This window comes from Triticum aestivum, chromosome 2A (assembly GCF_018294505.1).
Source record: "Triticum aestivum cultivar Chinese Spring chromosome 2A, IWGSC CS RefSeq v2.1, whole genome shotgun sequence".
Taxonomy (NCBI): domain Eukaryota; kingdom Viridiplantae; phylum Streptophyta; class Magnoliopsida; order Poales; family Poaceae; genus Triticum; species Triticum aestivum.
The window spans coordinates 17,747,362-17,767,347 of record NC_057797.1 but is presented as its reverse complement, the minus strand read 5'-3'; the positions used below and the strand labels follow the sequence as shown (position 1 = coordinate 17,767,347).

Genomic DNA, 19,986 nt, shown 5'->3' with positions numbered 1-19,986 from the left:
GCCGTAGGCATAGACCGCGAGTCCGGTAGTGCGTACACTATTTGTGCCTAGGAGATTTAATTATCTGGGACATTGGAGGAACCAAAAGTTTGGAAACAAACGATGCACTTTGATTGCCACCGGGTCCACATTCGAGCCCGCCTTCCTTTTGCATGAATCTATTAATAGAGAAGCCTGAAAGGAATTTTGATGGAGTATGCCTCCAAGGGTCTTTTCTCAACCAAGTCGGACATCTACAATTTCGGCGTCTTACTTCTCGAGGTTATAAGTGGGAAGAGGAATGCAAGCTTCCCAGAGGACATGAAATACATATAACGAACTAGATACACAGGACCTGTATACGGGGGCCTATTGCTTTTTATCAAAACAGATTATGATTGATTTCAGAAAGAAAACATAGCAAGTGATTTTCAACTTGCTCCTTTTATGGGAAGCTCGTTGAGCCAACTCTTGGATTTCCCATAAATTTCTCTAGAAAGTCTTACTACCTCTTAGACTCAAGGTGTTGATATGGTTGGTACCAAGATCCAAGAAATACTAGTATTCCAACCAAGGACACGTTATGGAGTTTTCTTCAGAAAGGTGACAAGAGTTGCCAGTCTTGCGAATGCGAAGAGACAATTGATCATCTCTTCCTAAAATGTTTTATAGCTAAAGGTGATTTGGAATATTTTAAAATGTGTCTTAAATCTAATAGTATTTCATCTTTTTTCTTTCTTTTGAGAAATGGCCAAGATCATGCACGGTGTACCCTTGTGCATACTAATATCTCAACACATGAAACCAAAAAATACAACCTGTACATATTGCAAGAATGAGAGATCAGACTGTAGTCGTCGAGAAGATGCCATGTGGAACACGCACAATTGAACGGCGCAACATGAGCTACACAGGAGCCCACCGCGACCGAAAGTAAGGCTGGGACAGAATTTAAGATAATGGTTCACGATGAATCATATCGACTAACACAGCTGAACCAATGATCAGTATGAAGTAGTGACATTTATTGATATGGTACCAGCAATCTAGGTTGCCAGTCCGGGTATACATCCGATGCCGCTCCTCAATGGGGGAGAAGACCAGATAACAACACAACACACACCGATGGATGTTGGCCTTCCTCTGGACTGTGTTGCCTTCCTATCTTGGTATACACACACAGTCCCTCTTGGAAGGCCGGTATAATGGATGGCTCTTAGCCTATCCCAAGTATGGATGTACCAGGAGGAGGTACTATCCTGCCAAGGTACAAGATCTACTACCCACCAGAGTTCAAATCCTAAATTTGACATTGGTACTCGCATTATTTCTAGATTTATTTTAGGTTTTCGGTAATGTTTGTTCTGTGGGAGGAGACGTTTTCGTCGACTGCGAGGCGCCTGTGATGACTGCGTGCGTTCATAGGGATGAGTGTATGCTCGTGTTTGTGAGCGACTTCGATTGTACTGTTTTCAAAAACACTTGGCAAGTTGTTAGCCCAAAAAAAACTTACTAAGTTGTGACGTGGCAAGGAACCGAAAAACATTCAGTCTGCACAAGGACACGGTAGGAAACACCAAGCTTGTCCGTTGGTCGTACATTTGCTTTAGGTTTGACCACGCAACAACTAGAATTACTACAGGGATCCAACCACGCTGGAGCTGGTTAATTTTATCAGCACAAATGCTTAATGTTTGAGCAGTCACTAGTCTGTCTACTCAGCAGTGACGGTGGCATCCCAACTCCGACGTGGACAGCTGAAATGTAAACTCCACATCTCCAATACACTTACTCCCACCCCCCTTTGCAAACTATAGTTTTGCACTAAGATTTTTGTGGCCTGGCTAATCTATGGATTGGCTGGCCCTCACCTGTCGCGCCGCGGTGTTGATCCTTCTGGTCCTGCCGTTCGGTGCGTCCGATGACCGGCTTGTCCCCGGCAAGCCGCTCTCCCCTGGCAGCACCATCGTCTCCAATGGCGGTGCTTTCGCCTTGGGCTTCTTCTCCCCAAACAACTCCACCAGTACTCCGCCCAAGTTGTACCTTGGCATATGGTACAACGACATCCCAGAGCTCACTGTGGTGTGGGTCGGCAACCGAGAAAACCCGGCCATCAACATCACTTCCTCTTCACCGGTGCTCTCACTCACCAACACCTCAAATCTCATTCTCTCTGACGGAGATGGAAGCGGCCGTGTCATTTGGAGGACGACCAACATGGCCGCTGCCATAGGCTCGTCTACCCCTATGGCGGTGCTTTTGAACACCGACAACCTTGTTATCCGGTCGTCAAACGGCACCACGTTGTGGCAAAGCTTCGACCACCACACCGACACGTACCTCCCTGGTATGAAGCTCCGGGTCAAGTACAACACTCGTGATGTCGGTGAGCGCCTTGTATCCTGGAAAGGCCCCAGCGATCCCTCGCCGGGCCGCTTCTCTTATGGGGTTGATCCCACCACGTGCCTCCAAATGCTCCTCTGGGATGGGGCGCGCCCGGTGTTCCGCACCGCCCCATGGAGGAGTGGACCAGTGGCAGGTTCTCTAAGGGGTGCCGGCGAAAGGAGCCACTAGATGCTCATCGGCGAGGACAAGAGTACACTCCAGGAGTGCGCAGCAGGGTGCAACCGCAACTGCTCTTGTGTGGCGTACGCGTATGCTAACCTGAGCAGTGGCAGGTCTGGAGGAAACGTGACCAGGTGCTTGGTTTGGGCTGGGGAGTTGATTGACACGGCGAAGTATGGCCGAGAGATTGGCAGCGACACGCTCTATCTCCGAATTGCTGGCCTAGATGTGGCAGATGGTACCAATTCTCTCCCTGTACTAAGTTTCAAAAGATAACCTCTCTCTTTACTAGCTTGTTGCTTGCCATGTTTATGCTATGTATATGTATTCATAGGTAAAAGGACACAGAGCAATGCAGGGAGGATTGTCCTACCAGTTCTAGTAACTGTTCTGGTACTCCTATGCATAGCCTTGGCATGGTTAATATCAAAAGGTGCATTTACCCCCTCCTCCTCCTCCTCAAAAATAGGATATTCCATTTGAGCTTGCATCTCATATCTACTACTCTGTTGTACCCTTGGACTGCAAAATCTTGAAATCCTTCGGACCCGTAAAACTAGAGCAAATAACCCTTATATGTGTTTAGCTTATATGTTAACTAGAGATGATACCCGCGTGTTGCAGCGGGAATTGGACGCAATAATTCTATGAGATTTGACAGTACAAAAGTTTAGTATTCTAATTACCAATATGAGAATTGAAAATCAAGCACATATAATTTAATATATTTGATTATTAATATAGTTGTCGATTTTTTTAATATAAGTACCATGCATGATGCGTGTTAAGGTAGGTATTTTCCCATGCCTAGTGGCACAGTGAGTTGGCATAGTTCAATGTTGAGAGAATTAAATTTCATGGGGCATGCACGAGTGGCATGATGAGTTGGCATAGTTGCATGTCAAGATAATTGAGTTAGTGTGGATCAACTATTTAGGTATACTAGATGATACCCCCGCACGTTGCCGCGGTAATTTGTAGCATTGCTTAGGAGGAGGATTTATGGAGCAAGTAATTGGTGAAATCACTGAAACAAATATATAAATATACGTTTATTCAACCTTTGATAGAATGATGTGAAAATTTAAAAAAATAGTATAATGTGGTGGATAAATGCATTGGTAATACGTTGGCCTGCCGATATATTGCAAAATGGTGTTGTTCATACTAAGCTTAACTAATGCCAAATGTTCATATCATTCATACCTTGGTAGTTCTTTATTCTGTAACCACTTCTGCCAAGAAATCCAAGATATCACCCTTAATCATTAATAGTTTGTTGTTGGAGAAGCAAACATCACTCGGTGCATTTTGTGCCAAAAATTGACCAAGCTAAGGGACGTTCCAACTCCCCCAATGCACATGTAGACTACTGCCCTCTCTCTTATGTACTTACAGAGAACATGGGTACTCTAGAATTAAGATGCAACCATTAGATGTCATTGCTGACATTGGCTTGGGAGCCCTGAACGAAAAAAAATTGCAGGCCATTCAAAGCAGCCTGGTCGGCTTGCTCCCAAGCTGCAGGAGGTCAGATGGCCAAAAAAAAAGAAGATAAGAATTACACAGTAGAAGATCGCCGTCTCCCCGCAAAACAAAGAATAGAAGATCGCTGCCGGAGGAGAGTCAAAGGTGTTGACCTGCAGCCAGACAAAGAGACAAATCATATGCGAACGGAAGTGCAGCCGTGCCCACCTGATAAGCTGATTTGGACAGAAGGTGGAATCCCGGGGAAGATGACTTTACTGATTGAGCCGAACTCCTCCCGGCTCCTCGGAGCCCACAGTGGTCGCGGAGCGGAACTACGACGCGCAGGCAGAGGCCTCGTCGGTTGCGTCTTCTTCCACCATCTGGATTTCAGGTCGCGGACAATGGAACGAAGCCCAGCTCGCATCTGCGTCCGAACGTCCAGAGAGTCGTCGGTGGCGAGGCGGACCAGCTCGATTACCGGAGGAGGAGCGCATGTCGATTTGGTAATGCTCCTCCACAATTTGCATGGGCGCCAACGGAACTGCGTCCCGACAGGAGTCCAACGCCCCGAGAAGCGTCAGAGGCGAAGAAGACATGCGGTCTTGTGGGAGGAGCGCACTTCACATGGAGATCATCTGTTGCCGGCGAAGAAGACAGGCGGTCTTTTTGTTTCTAGGGAGCGACGGCTGGCCTTCAGGGTTGTATGTAGGCAGGTGAAAAGTTCCTGGAATGGGGGAGGTGCGGTTCAGCTGTTACACTTGGAAACGAAAAGAACAGTTGGGTGAAACGGAACTGAAGCGCAAACAACTGATGCTTTATTTGTGTTGACGTGGGATAGCTGTTGCTGATGTGGCTACATTGCTGATGTGGCTAGGCTGCATGTCAAGAGAAATAGATAGTGGGGATGAACTATTTAGGTATATATAGGATTCCTCGCTGCACTGTCAGGTTTATCACTTTCCACAACGACAGAAGTGCCTCATGAGTTATGTTTACTTGGTTTTGTAAGTTCATAAGGGGTGTATTAGATGAACACAACGGTTAGAAGGGACAAAAAAACATATGTTATTATCTCAGTTTTCATGATATACTCATCAAAGAATAAATAATTATAATATTGTGGAAGCAGGCAAATGCGGAAAGTGGAGAAAATGCAAAAGAATATCATTGGATGGCATGAGTACCTCCTATGAACTTGATGAAGGAAACCCTCCCCGTGATCATGAATTTCCATTTGTAAGATTTCAGGAAATTGCCATAGCAACTTGTCGGGGATATACCCCGCGGTGTAAACCGGCCGGAGGTTAACCCGGCCGGACTTGGCGGTTTATCTGAAGACCCGCCCTGACCTTGGCGGTTTACAAGCAACCCGCTTGGTCGTATGACTCACTGGTAACCCGATGAGTGTATCAGACGGATGACAAGGCCCAAGGCCCAGAAGGCCGGTTCAACTATGGTGGGCCGGTTTAATAGGAAAGGAATATTTACCTTACAAGGAGTTAAGACCGAGAGTTGTACCTGGTTTGTATTAGAGATAGACTAGTCCTAATCATAATAGGACTCCACATGTAAACCGCCCCTTCAACATATATAAGGAGGGGCGGGGCTCCCCAAAGGGGGACAAGTTACAAGTTAGAAGCTACAAGCTACGAACAATCAATAGTCTCTAGGGCTAGACACAAAGGGTCGGTTTACGGCGTCTCCCTCGTGATGATAATGAGACCTAGCCTCAAACAGCATGTAGGGTTATTACCGGATGATGTTTCCCGGGGCCCGAAGCTGTCTAAATCTTCGTCTTGCATGTTGATCCGCCCTGCGTCTCTCGTCCCACTCAACCCCTCTCAAGCTACCACATAGATGCGTTGGCCTCGCGACTAAGTCCTAACACTAAGGACATCTGACGTGACAAATCCACGACAGTTGGCGCCCACCGTGGGGCCTGCGCACGGTGGTGTTGAGTTCTTGAAGGGATCTTCCCTTGGGATCGAGAAGCTTGCAATTTTCTGTGGCCGTCCCACGTCCCACGTCTCAGAGAAATTTCATGGGATTCGGTCCAGACTTATTATGGTTCTGCAAGATTGGTCGGGTCAAGACGATCCCACGGATTGCCGTGTCAGGGCTGCCTGCACGTCACTGGATCGAGATCAACTGCTACTGCTACTGCTGCCGACGTGGATTTTCCTCCGCAGTATCTTGCCTCGCCGACCGCCGGCCTCCACAGCGGCTGCTCCTGCTGCGGCCTCCCTGAATCGCCACAACGGCCTCGTCAAAACCGGACGTCAATATACAGTCAAACTAAGGAAGAAAAGGAAAAGAGGGTCTACGACCCGGAGGCAAATACGGCCGCAATTCGGATTCGCCACCGCGGGATTTCATCTGGCTCGTCCCGCGAGTGGTTCGGCCGGCCTGTCAACCCGCCGCCAAATCCTTGGCCTTGCTTCTCTGTATCTCCAAACCGCCCTGGCTGATCTCCTATTTTGAAGTCGCCAAATCCGAGTCGTCGTCCCTGTCAGGCATGTGAAAAGACAGCAACTGGTCTGATGGATTCCCTTGCTCCTGCACGTGGAAAAACATCAATTGCCATGGTTCACATCATGGCAGGCCTGCCGCAACTGACATAACGACAAATTACTGCACCAGTTATTATTGTACTGGGCTGAGATCAAGTGATGGGTCAAATAGTGCTAAGCACTCCTCATCATTATACAAAGTACCTTCGTCACGTGAGGAACGAGGGCAACCAGCTCCTTTTTTGGATACGTAGCAATGGATCACCATCTGCTGTTTCGCCCGGATTACATCTACAATATCTACTGCCAGTATTCGTGTTCATCCGACAAAAAATATTAGGTGATATTCATCTAAGTCTGTTTTTAGTACATATTGTTTTTTGTCAAAGAACCATTACTTTGTCTGTATATTTTTATATGTGCAGGATAATTACTTATGGCAAAAGTATTGTTATACCGCGGACATGCTAGCGCGTGCCAGCATAGTTTTGCAGTGGCGTTCTTTCGGGCCATGCTGCTCGGCGGATACACGTGCAAATCACCGCCCCCGCTGTTCGGTTTACATCTGTCCGCGCATGCGGCTGACCCGTTGTCCGCGCCGGTTTACAAATGTCACGGCCGGGTCACCAGTCCACACCGGTTTACAACGCTGCGGCCGGTTCACCCGTGACTGATTTCAGTATCACCTAGTGATCATCAATTTCATGACGGGTTATTTCCGGTCTAAACGAATCAGGTGCTATCCTCCTTATGTATTTTATCAGCATATATTATTTAAGAACAATTACTCTGGTCTGTGGTATTGTTTCGCAGGTCAATTGTTCATTACAAATGAGGCGTTGTACTGCGGGTAAGGAGCACGCACTGGCAGCGACATTTTTTCCGTGCCACACTACTCGATGAACGGACGTGCGCAAGTCGCCGCCCCTGTGGCCCGGTTTCCATCAACTCGCCCATCCGTGCGGCTTACCACGCCTGCAACTGCCTCGCCCGTCCACGCTGGCTCACAATGCCGCGGCCGGGTCATCTGTCTGCTCTCACGGCCGACTCGGTCGTGATTGTTTTTAGCGTCACTGAGGTGATCGTCAACTCTGCGACAGATAATTTCCGGCCTAACATATCAGGTGATATCCATCAAAAATATATTTTTAGCACATATTATTTTTGTCAAAGAACAGTTTACCTTTTGCCTTGGTCTGCAATATCGTTTATGCAGGACAATTGTTCACTGCAAAAGCTATTGCTGTGTCATGGATGTATAGCTCGCATCATCATTATAATGCGCTAGCATCTGACCACGCCATCAAGCTCGGTGAATGAACGTGAGCAAGTCGCCGTCCCTATGGCCCGGTTTACATCAGCTTGCCGGGACCGCACCCGTGATTAGCTCGCCCGTCTGTGCCGGTTTACGACACCGGTGCCGATTTTTCCCCGTCCGCATCGGTTTACAATGCTGCGGCCGGTTCATCTGTCCGAGCTACCTCTGGTGCGGCGGTCGTCTTTGTCGTCCGTTTCTCGCGGTCCGGTCTACATCAACATACCGGGCCGCACCTGTCTGCATGAGCCATTTATTGAGTATGAACAAGTCACAGCTTGGGTAGCCCGGTTTTCTTTCAAAATTGGAGGCAAGTTATCATCAAACCGCCGTCTGCACTGGATGGATCAATGGGCAGGCACACAAGCTGCCGCCGCTACAGTTTGGTTAAACTTCAAATCACCAGTTGGAAGGAACCATTGGCCGAGTTGCTGACACGGTTCATATGGGATTATTTACAACCCGCCGCAGTCACCTCAACCTTCTATGGATTCACATCGTGCTATCAACGCCAATGATATACAAGTTATGCCGGTTTAAAATCCGGCCCAAGGGAAGTCAGTCTCATTGAAGCTCTCAAATATCCGGTTTACAATCTGGTTCAAGTGGAATCTGTTCTCCCACAAGGCTCTGAAGTGCCCAAATCCGGTTTAACAATGTCCGGTTCAAAAAGGAATTAACTTCTCGCAAGTTCGAGTTTAAAGGCCGTCAGAAAAATTTCCGGCTGAAAATGAAGATTCCGGTTTAAAATCCGGTTCAAGGGAAGGATGTCTCCCACAAAGCTTTGAAGCTCTTAATATCCGGTTCAAGATCCCGGTTCAAGAAGAATTTATCTCTTGCAAAAAGGTTAAAAATTACCAAAGAGGACCTGCTGCCAGGATGCGCGGTTCAAACATGGAGAGCTTCCCGTTCAAACATAGGTCGTATTCGAACCAAAGAGAACGTAGCTATAAGGTCACTTGGGGGCTCGGTCATATTTGAACCGACGCAATGCCACTTGGCCGGCGAAAGCCACTAGAGTCATTTGGGGGCTCGGTCTTGTCCGAACTGATGCAATGCCACTTGGCCGGCGAAAGCCACTAGAATCATTTGGGGACACGGTCACGTCTGAACCGGTCACGCCTCTTGGTCGGCCTCCGGGCCTAGAGTCATTTGGGGGCTTTGGTCGAACCCGAACCATAGCAATGCCACTTGGCCGGCGTAATGCCACGCGTCATTTTGGGGTCCTGGCTGACCGGCACCATCGCTACGCCTTTGGGGGGCTTGGTTGCGTCTGACCATGGTAATTCCATATGACCAAGCTTAAAGAGCTATTTTTTGCAAAAGGTTCACCAGTGGACCTGACTAGTTTTTATTGTTGTTGCTGATTTTGCTCTTTTCATTTTTTACGAGTTGATAATTTGTCACTTTTTTCTTGAACCGACAATATTTTGCACCGGTTCAACATAGCCAATTTGGCGGAACACGGTTCATTTTTAGACCGGAGATTATCTGCCCGTTTTGATTTTCTGTTACCATCCTATTATGGAGTAAACCGGTGTTTATCAACCCGGCTCGGCTTTCAACTACAAGTTGTCAGTACACGATCAAGTTATAATCCGGAGTCTATTAACCCGGTCCGGTTTGACTACGAGTCGCCAGTATTATATATGGATAATCAGGTGTTCATCACAAAACCCGGTACGGTTTATCATAAACCGGTACAATATGGAAGGAGTTATCAGTACTCAAGATTGGCATTATCACTCTTACTACAAAAAGTTGGTAAACCAACGATGTGATTCAATGTCACAGGTATGATATATTTCATATTTGATTATTCTTATGTGCAGCCTTGGTTGTAAACCTGGGTTATATGTTGGGCATTATGACCCGTCCGGCGGTAAACCGCCAGGACACTTTAAACTTGTTGTATGCAGGAACAGGTTGAATAAAATATGATGATAAATTCCGGTGTTTATTAAACCGGCCTGGTTTTAAGACGATAAGTCGCCAGCATGATGGTAAATTATCCGGTGTTTATTAAACCGGCATGGCTTTGGACTATAAGTCGCCAGTACATATTTGGATTGCGCCATTGGAATCATTCGCTTATAAATCATTGGGTTATATTATTCAAATAGCCAAACTTGGCTGAATTTTGATTATGATATTGAATGAATAATGTTTTCATACCGGATTATATTATTCAAATAGCCAACATGGTTGGATTTTTATTATGGTTATTAATACTATGATTAAAGGTTTTCAAAGTCGCTTTAGCGCAATGGTTATCATTTTCTATAATTGAAGGAATAGTCCCGAGTCGCTGCAGGCTTACAACCCGGCACTTGGGGGCTACATTATTCAAAATTGAGATTACATCAAGTATGCAAGTCTCATGTCGCTGCAAGCATGCACCATGACACTTGGGGGCTAATGCAAAGTCATTTTTGCTCATCTTATTGAAGACCCAACTCATCACATCGTAATGAGCTGGCCCTTGGGGGCTACCAATTGATCCTGTCAACTATTCAAGGTACAAAGCTTTTTATCCATTATATTGAAGGGCCCACTGCTCAGTTGGTAAAGCACAAGGCTCTTAACCTTGTGGACGTGGATTCAAGCCCCATGATGGGGGTTACATCATATGATGTTATTTTCATTGAAGTATATATCAAAGTCCCAGCTCAATATTATCTTACTGAGCCGGCCCTTGGGGGCTACACGTTGCTATTCAAAGTTTACAAGAGTATATTTACAAAGTCCCTGCTGATTATTACATAATGATCCGGCCCTTGGGGGCTACATTGGTTGAAGTTTTATGGGCATCAGTCAATTACAAGTCCCAGGTTGCTGCAAGCATGACAACCCGGCACTTGGGGGCTACAGGTATTATATTATTATTGAAGGAATATTTTCAAATTCTCTGTTGAGCAAACTAGATTGACCCGGTATCATCAATAATCATAAACCGGTGTTGGCAACAATCATGAACCGGTGTCTGCAACAATCATAATCCGGGGTCATCAGTTTGCATGACCCGGCTATTTGGTAATGTTAAACCGGCAAGTTTTCAAGACCGGGATCATTTTCAAACCGGCTGAGTATCAGATGAGTATGTCAAGACCAATATTTCTTAAACCGACGTTTTGGAAGCCAACTCAAGTGGATTATTCTTCACAATATTTTTCTGTGATAAACTAATGTCAGCAAATTGAGCATAATGCTGGCTTATTGACCTGGATTTTCTAGAAGGAGGAATGACAAGGATTTATGGATGATCAGGAGCCGGTTTACAAAAATTCTTAACCCGGAGCGCAACCTGTCAAATTTGTTCTTATGTTTATTTTGCAGCATAAGTTTACCATGGATGAATCCAAGCTAAACTTGGGGGCTAATGTCGGGGATATACCCCGCGGTGTAAACCGGCCGGAGGTTAACCCGGCTGGACTTGGCGGTTTATCTGAAGACCCGCCCTGACCTTGGCGGTTTACAAGCAACCCGCTTGGTCGTATGACTCACTGGTAACCCGATGAGTGTATCAGACGGATGACAAGGCCCAAGGCCCAGAAGGCCGGTTCAACTATGGTGGGCCGGTTTAATAGGAAAGGAATATTTACCTTATAAGGAGTTAAGACCGAGAGTTGTACCTGGTTTGTATTAGAGATAGACTAGTCCTAATCATAATAGGACTCCACATGTAAACCGCCCCTTCAACATATATAAGGAGGGGCGGGGCTCCCCAAAGGGGGACAAGTTACAAGTTAGAAGCTACAAGCTACGAACAATCAATAGTCTCTAGGGCTAGACACAAAGGGTCGGTTTACGGCGTCTCCCTCGTGATGATAATGAGACCTAGCCTCAAACAGCATGTAGGGTTATTACCGGATGATGTTTCCCGGGGCCCGAAGCTGTCTAAATCTTCGTCTTGCATGTTGATCCGCCCTGCGTCTCTCGTCCCACTCAACCCCTCTCAAGCTACCACATAGATGCGTTGGCCTCGCGACTAAGTCCTAACACTAAGGACATCTGACGTGACAAATCCACGACACAACTCAAAACTTCTGTGAAACATGTAAGATTGGACATGGAGGCTTTGGCAAAGTTTACAAGGTAACACGTTCAATAATTTTTTATATTGTTCATTGCAATATCAACATAATTAAGTGGTTCATGAATCTAGGTTTTATCTTCAAATTATCTAGGGAATGTTAGGTGGTCAAGAAGTTGCTATCAAAAGGCTTAGTAAGGATTCTCAACAAGGAACAAATGAATTCAGGAATGAGGTAATTCTAATTGCCAAACTGCAACATAGGAACTTGGTTCAACTCCTCGGGTGTTGTGCGGACAGAGATGAAAAATTGTTGATTTATGAGTATATGCCTAACAAGAGCTTGGATGCTACCCTTTTTGGTACGTATTCCAGCAACACACCATCATATCCTATACAATTCAAAAACATTTTTTGCTTACATTCCTGCTATTTACAGATGACTCGAGAAAATTGTTGCTAGATTGGTCAACACGATTTAATATAGTCAAAGGGATCACAAGGGGACTTCTTTATCTCCACCAAGATTCAAGATTGACAATAATTCACAGAGACCTGAAAGCTGGAAATGTATTGCTAGATGCAGAGATGAAACCCAAGATAGCAGATTTTGGTATGGCAAGGATCTTTGGAGAGAACCAACAAAATGCAAATACTCAACGTGTTGTCGGGACCTAGTGAGTATCCATTTAAAAAATATCATACTAACTTTCTTAAAAGAAAATCTCAATTTGGTAATTCTTACAACTGAAATGATCAAGCAGTGGCTACATGGCTCCTGAGTATGCAATGGAAGGCCTCTTCTCTACCAAGTCTGATGTATACAGCTTCGGTGTGTTACTATTAGAGGTTGTAACTGGTATTAGAAGAAACTCCAATAGTCAAACCATGGGTTTCCCTAGCCTCATAGTCTATGTAAGTACACAGAGGAGTTCTCACAAGTTTTATTTAAAAGCGGATCTAGTTTTGAAAACATTTATTTATTTCCACTAATAATAATAATAATAATAATAATAATAATAATAATAATAATAATAATAATAATAATATGTTCTTCTTGGTTGTTTCAGTCATGGAATATGTGGCAAGAAGGGCGGGCAGACGAGCTGCCAGACTCATCTATCATGGATACTTGTTCACTAGATGAAGTTGTGCTTTGCATCCATCTAGCACTCTTGTGTGTTGAGGAGAACCCAGATGACAGGCCACTTATGTCATATGTTGTGTTCGTCCTAGAGAATGGAAGCACCACACTTCCAGCCCCCAATCGCCCAGCTTACTTCGCGCGACGACGCATTGAAATGGAGCAAATCAGAGAAGATATTCAGACTTCCAGAAACAGTTTTACTCTTACCGAAATAGAGGGACGTTGAAATAACAGTTCTTCTGTTTCTATAGATGTATCGAGCATTGCCGAAAGAATGTATGTCCCAAGAAAATGGCCATGCATTGTCTGTTGTTCAGAACTCATTATCTTTGAAAGGGTTTCTATTCCGTTTTGGCCCTGATAGTAGTCTCAGTAAAAATAGTAATAAGATACTTAATCCAGTAGTTACAGATAACAAGAAGTAGATGAAAATGATTTCACATCGGACACAAGTGATTAGGTGGGGTTGTTCTTTTCTGCCGTTCTTACAATCGGTTTTGTGCTTATTTGCTAAAGAAATGACAGGACGGTCGGACAAATTCACAGACAAAGCACGTTGACTAAGGTGAAGTGTGCATGCATTCATACGCAGCTTTGAAGTCTAAACTGCAAGTGATCGGAATAGCCATGTGGTGATCATCAGGAGCAACTGTGCAAGGTGATTTAGTCAGGTTCAGACTCTGAATGATTTCAGAAAGAAAACAGAGCGAATGGCTCCTCCTTTTATAGGAAGCTCGTTGAGCCAACTCTTGGATTTCCTCACAAATTTCTCTAGAAAGTCAGACTACCTCTTAGACTCAAGGTGTTTGTATGGTTGGTGCCGAAATCCGAGAAATAGTGTTCTAACCAAGGACAAGTTATGGAGTTATCTTCGGAAAGGTGACAAGAGTTGCTAGTTCTACAAATACGAAGGGACAATTGATCATCTCTTTCTGAGATGTTTTATAGCTAAAGCTGATTTGAAATATTTTAAAATGTGCCTTAAATCTAGTACATAGTACTTCATCATATATTTTTTTCTTTCGAGAAATGGCCAAGATCATGCATGGTGTACCCTTGTGCATACTGATATCTCAACACATGAAACCAAAAATACAACCTGTACATATTGCAAGAATGAGAGATCAGACTGCAGGCGCCGAGAAGATGCCATGTCAAGATATGGAAACAGGCAAGGAGACGCAGGTGGAACACGCATCAATGAGCGGCGCAACATGAGCTACACAGGAGCCCAACGTGACCGAAAGTAAGGGTGGGACAGAATTTAAGATAATGGTTCATGATGATCATATTGACTAACACAGCTGAACCAATGATCAGTATGAAGTATTGACCTTTATTGATATGCTACCAGCAATCTAGGTTGCCAGTGAGGATATACATCCGATGCCGCCCCTCAATGGGGGAGAAGACCAGATAACAACACAACACACACCGACCGATGGATGTTGGCCTTCCTCTGGACTGTGTTGCCTTCCTATCTTGGTATACACACACACAGTCCCTCTAAGGAAGGGCGGTATAATGGACGGTTCAGTTTCTGAGCCTATCCCATGTATAGATGCACAGGAGGAGGTACCAGCTACAACCATCCTGCCAATGTACAACATCTACTGCCTACAGTATACTCTCTCTGCTTTGCCAGTCAGCCGAAAGTCCGGAACAGAGCATGCGCCGGGGGGAATGGAATCTGCGGTTACCCAATGGAAGACTCCCGCTGAAGGTGGGCCTACTGATCCAGGCTCCGGTTCCTTCGCCAATGCGAATGTGCATTGTGGAGTCATTGCTATTTCGCCACGCAGTGGCGGATCAAGTCTAAGTGGCCCATGTTTCAGTCATGGTAGCGTCAACGTCAGATGCGAGCCAGTAATCAGCATCAGGCTGCAAAAAAATTGGAAGAACGTGAGTATCGAGCAGCCTTGATTGGTTGGGTCTGTGATGCTGTTTTAATAGCATTCCTTACATCAGTATCTGGCAGTACGATTTTCAGAATGCCAGACATCGGTTCATGTGTACTGGATGGTTCCGATGTATGCTTGCCGACAGTGTCGCCCTCTCCCTTTTCGGGAGCTTGACTTGGATGATCATCCACCGGCCTTGGAGCATCTGAACCTCCAGCTGTGGATGCATGATCCAAATTGTCTTGTGCCACCTGCTCTGGGTCGGATACCCCCTGATGGTCACTGGCAGAAAATAGCAGCTTCGTTAGTACTATTGAGTGTGAGTTCTACAATAAGCGGTTTGCGGCAGTTTACCTTATCAAAAAGCAATCAATGGGACCCATTGAACTTCTCAAGAGAAGCTGGTAATGCTTTTCTTGAGATTCCAGGTCCTTGCAGATGTCCATATCCTGGTAAATGAAGTAGTGTCAACAATCAGACAGATCGATCAGCTATAACCACATAGCTGAAAGGTAACTACAGATTGCTTACCGCATTAGGATCTGGAACCTCAACACAGGTTCCATGAGGAGCATGTATTGCAATACGGGTGGATCCCTGCAATCAGTGGGGCAGTTGTTGAAATGCCTTTGTGATTACAGGAAGAAGAAACAGACATGAAGCAAGGAACTTCCTTACCTGTAAGTGAGGAATCTTAGAAATATCTTCCTTGGAAAGATACAACCACCTAAAACAGAAATACATAAGGACTCGGTTGATTGTAGCAACAAATATTATTTGTGAACATAAGAGATGACAATCTTACTTTTTTTTGTCCTTATTTAGTTTGAGCGCCAGCAGTTTCTCTTGTGCTTCTCTGCAGAATCAGTAACTATTCGTCAAAAAAGAGAGCAGCGATCAGGTATTTTTGTTGTTTCGGTGAAAAAGAAGGAACTTACCGTATTTCCTCATCCAACCTGCATTCTTCTTCATGTGATGAGTCCAGTTCCTCCTGTAATATAATCAAATGAAACTTTATACAAAAGTTTAGGACAATAATGCTAATATTCAGGTCAACTGCTTGCTGTCAGAAGATGGGCCTGCTAATTTGCATTTTGTTTCATCAGGGAAAAAAGGGGGATTGCATTTTGCAGACAATACTGTGAACTTTGAGGAAGGCAGAAAGGCAGAAAGCCCTCAGTCAAACGAAGTGTGCTTAAGATAGATTAATGGAATTCTGATATGTGCTTTATTCCTCTGGTTATCTTAAATATATTCATAATGACTTGGATATTTCTAGAACTTTAATATGTTTACAAGACAGTGGGCGTGTTGCATCCACTAAATCATCGGTACACACCATTCACTACAGAAACACTTTGCTGCGACACCCATGGTCTGATTAGTCATATAATTTATGATTAGGAAACTAAATGCAACTGTAGAAAAATGAGCAAATAAACATCCCTCTGTAATAACGAAAAATAAATTAAAGCATAATAATGCACGCACAGTGTATGTATATAAAGCATGAATATAGCAACAAAAACATAAAACAGAAAATGAAGATCATACAGTTGAGTAGTATAGTATACCTTCAATGCAGAAGTTTGGAGCTCCACCTCCTTAGGCAGTAACATGTCAAATCCCCTTCAGATGTATTTATTTCATCAGTAAAAAGCTACGACAGGGAAAATGAATTAAAAGCAGAAACATGGGACACTTACTTCCAACGAATCGTATTCTTCAGGCCCTTTTCAATTAAATCTACACCTTCCAGGACATTTGTTATATCATATATCCTCCGCTTTTGCACCTACAGAAATTAAGAAAACTAAAAGACATTAAAGCACTAAACTCCAGGCAATGAAAAAAGAACAGACACCAACGAGGCTGAGACAGTACAAAGCAAATTTCATTTCGGTATATACTAAACCAGACCTCCAGTATCTCAACTGCTTTATTTAAATCAAGGGTTCCATCTTCTGCTCCTTTAAGCAGGTTGATGAATTTCTTTGTCAGCAGACCTGGATGAAGAAAATAATAAGCAACAAACATACATCATCTTTTTATTAACTTTGGAAGAACAACATCATACTTTACCTAGTGAACTGTCATAGCGGCAGTTGTTTGCTGCATCTCCTGAAAGTAAAATTGGTGCCGTCAACAAATGACTATTATATTAACCAATTTGGTTTAATAATAAACTGGAAGTATTATCATCAAATGACCAAAGTGACACACATCGAATATTTTGTAAACTGACTTAAATGTAACCAAGAGCGCACCTTCAATTGAACCATGTGGTTTTCTTGCTCGCTTGATACCTTTTGCTGGTCCAGTGGTACTCTCCTTATGATGCCCTTGACTAATCTCTCCCTTCCCAACTTCAGACTGGGCATTTTCTATTACAATTTTCTGCTCAGTTTCCTAAATCATGTGAAGAAGATACATGAAGATGTCAGTAACACTTATAGTCTCATAGGTACACTAACTCGCTAACAGAGTGCAGCTAATTGAAAGAACCGTAATAGAACACTATGTCGTTTCTAAAGATGAATTACGACATCCATGAGTCTTGAAATGGACGGTATGCTGTGCTAACTTGCTAACTTTTTTAAAATGAGGATATAATCAAAGCAATTCAGCAAGCACAAGCCCTCATTCCAAGGGGTGAAAATGGAGTTAGGATATATACACTGCAAAAAGAGAGTTGACTATTCTTATAAGAAAACTGTGCACAGCGTTGCACTATAAGTTCAGTACCAGGACAATCTCTTATCTCATAAGTCCAGGTGCAAAAGGTCAGCCTGAAAATCATCCAAAGACATTATAGGCTTCTACAACTCACTTTAGACATTCAAGGTGAGACTACAATCATAACTACAAATATACTTAGACAACCTGGGTCACCACTCCAAACATACACACAGAACATGCTACTATGGCCAGTTATACTGAAGAGAAAGATAAGTGCATAGAAAAAGTAAATGAGGATGCATATATATTTATAAACTAAAGCTCACATACACAATGTTGCTTTACTAAATAAGTACGTATTAGTCTTCATCTGAGATGTTCCCTCCAAAACAGAGCACGTCAATCGGACGTCGATTTCATGTTTGGAGTGCAGGTTTGTTCGAACACCGCAGGAGTTTAATCTAACACGGCGATCATAACTACGCACAATGGCCGTACAGCTAACCGTGGGAACATTACATTGCTGCCCTTAGTCATGGGAGAGTTCCCTGGATACATTACCACTGCCCAAAGGACCATTCGAGCTCACTGTCAACTGATTCAGCTAGCAGAAACTCTTCCTCAAGCAAACACAAAAACCCCAATCGAAATTCACGGCGCCCAGGGCTGAACGATCGAATGTGGTAACGAACACTAGGATCAATCACGATTTCTCGAGCACACGACGCAGGATCGCCGCAATTAGCTACGAACAGACTGAAACAGCAATGCTGAATGTAGTACATTTCGATTGACTTACCGGCGCCTTGGACTTGGGCCTCCCTCTCCTCCTGGCCGGCGGCACGACGTTCTCGTACACCGGCTGCGGCGGCCTCGGAGGCGGCAGCTGCGCGGGGGAGGCCTGGGGCGGCCGCGGGGGCGCCGCGGCGGCAGCAGCGGGCGCGGGAGGGGGCGGCGTCGGGGGCCGAGCGGCGATGTAGCGGGGCCCGGGGAGCCGCGGGGAGTACACCGGGATGGGCGACGGGGCGCGGAAGTAGTGCACGTGCGGCGGCGCGGGGCATCGGAGGAAGACCTGCGGCGGGAGCGGGGGCCGGTGGGCGGGGCGCGGGCGCGGGAGCGGGAGGGGGAGGCTGGGGGAGCCGTCCATGGCGCGCCGGCGAGCGGCGAGCGGGGACGGGGACGGGGTAGGGTTTGGCCCGGCCGCGGCGGGGCGGCGAGGTGGGAAAGCGGGAAGCTTTGGCTTCGGGGGGAAGGAGGAGGGAAGGTGGGAGGGAAGAAGAGAGGGAAAAACCAACTCAAGAGCCCTCCTTGTTTCTCTCTCCTCCTTCTCTCTCTTGTTCTTCTTCTTGAGGTTTCTCCTGGGATTTATAGAGGGTTTTCGGCTCATGTTTTAGGCAAATGTTTGTTGCCGAGATTATCCGCGGCGCAAAACGATGCGCGAATCGTTATCCTGCGCATCAGCGATTATGGGGGGCGGGCTGGCGACGCGCGTTTCCTTCCGGAATTCGACCGAGCTTACCGTTGGAGATTTAAATGTTGCCGTCGAAAGGCGAAAGTCGTAATGTTTCCCGTTGTTGCATTTGGCTGGAATAATGAATGGGCTATCGGAGGACGGCTAAGGGGGAGGGGCTCGCGGGGTACGGAAGGCATTGAGTTCTCCGCGTTGACACGATCTGTATCACAGCTATGACGGTTGGTCGGGGTGATGCTGGAGTCGTGGATGTTCGAGACGTGGCGAGCGGCTAGACGAAGATAACGGTTTGTTCGGATGTAAACAGTATCGCAAGCACAAAACGATGTACGGGCGTCCACCCCGTAGCACGAAAAGCTTTGAGTCCTTCGCGTTAACATGGTCTATATCACATCTCTAACGGTTGACCGTGTAATGCTGAAGATATGGTGATGCAACTAGACCGTGTAATGCTGAAGATATGGTGATGCAACTAGACCGTGTAATGCTGAAGATATGGTGATGCAACTAGATAATGGGTGACGATTTGTTTTTTTTAACACAGTACAGATGCAAGCGCTCATATGCACGCGCATACATTCACCCCTACGAACGCACACATGCACACCCTACACCTATGAGCACCTCCGAATGACTGAGCCGGCATATCATTTTGAAATTTACGAAGTCACGGTAGGCACCTCGTCGTCGACGGGAACGTTTCCTCCCACTGAATGCGCATCGCCGGAAAATCCTGAAATAAATCCAGAAATAAATGCGAGCACCAGGACTTGAACCCTGGTGGGTTAGGGATACCACAATCACTCCAACCATCCAACCACAGGTTGGTTCACGGGTGACGATTTATTGGCATGTAAAATGGTTAGAGTCCATTATCGTAGGTGTGTCTGGTGTGAAGAACACAAAACAATGTACG

General features: G+C 45.4%; 1 protein-coding gene and 1 pseudogene across 1 annotated transcript; one reads left to right on the top strand and one right to left on the bottom strand.

Moving 5' to 3' along the window:
- The first annotated feature begins 1,830 nt into the window (after nucleotides 1-1,830).
- Nucleotides 1,831-13,245, top strand: LOC123191347 (G-type lectin S-receptor-like serine/threonine-protein kinase B120; annotated as a pseudogene).
- A 1,094-nt stretch (nucleotides 13,246-14,339) lies between these two features.
- On the bottom strand, nucleotides 14,340-18,842 carry LOC123184318 (transcription factor E2FC). The gene is made up of 13 exons (XM_044596466.1): nucleotides 18,399-18,842; nucleotides 17,188-17,329; nucleotides 17,003-17,041; nucleotides 16,841-16,926; nucleotides 16,627-16,715; nucleotides 16,495-16,549; nucleotides 15,859-15,911; nucleotides 15,726-15,776; nucleotides 15,599-15,647; nucleotides 15,452-15,517; nucleotides 15,275-15,369; nucleotides 14,983-15,202; nucleotides 14,340-14,900 (listed from the first exon to the last, which is right to left on the bottom strand). Exons 1-13 carry the CDS (start codon nucleotides 18,744-18,746, stop codon nucleotides 14,835-14,837), a joined length of 1,359 nt encoding a protein of 452 aa, XP_044452401.1. The 5' UTR covers nucleotides 18,747-18,842; the 3' UTR covers nucleotides 14,340-14,834.
- Between the last annotated feature and the right edge of the window lie 1,144 nt (nucleotides 18,843-19,986).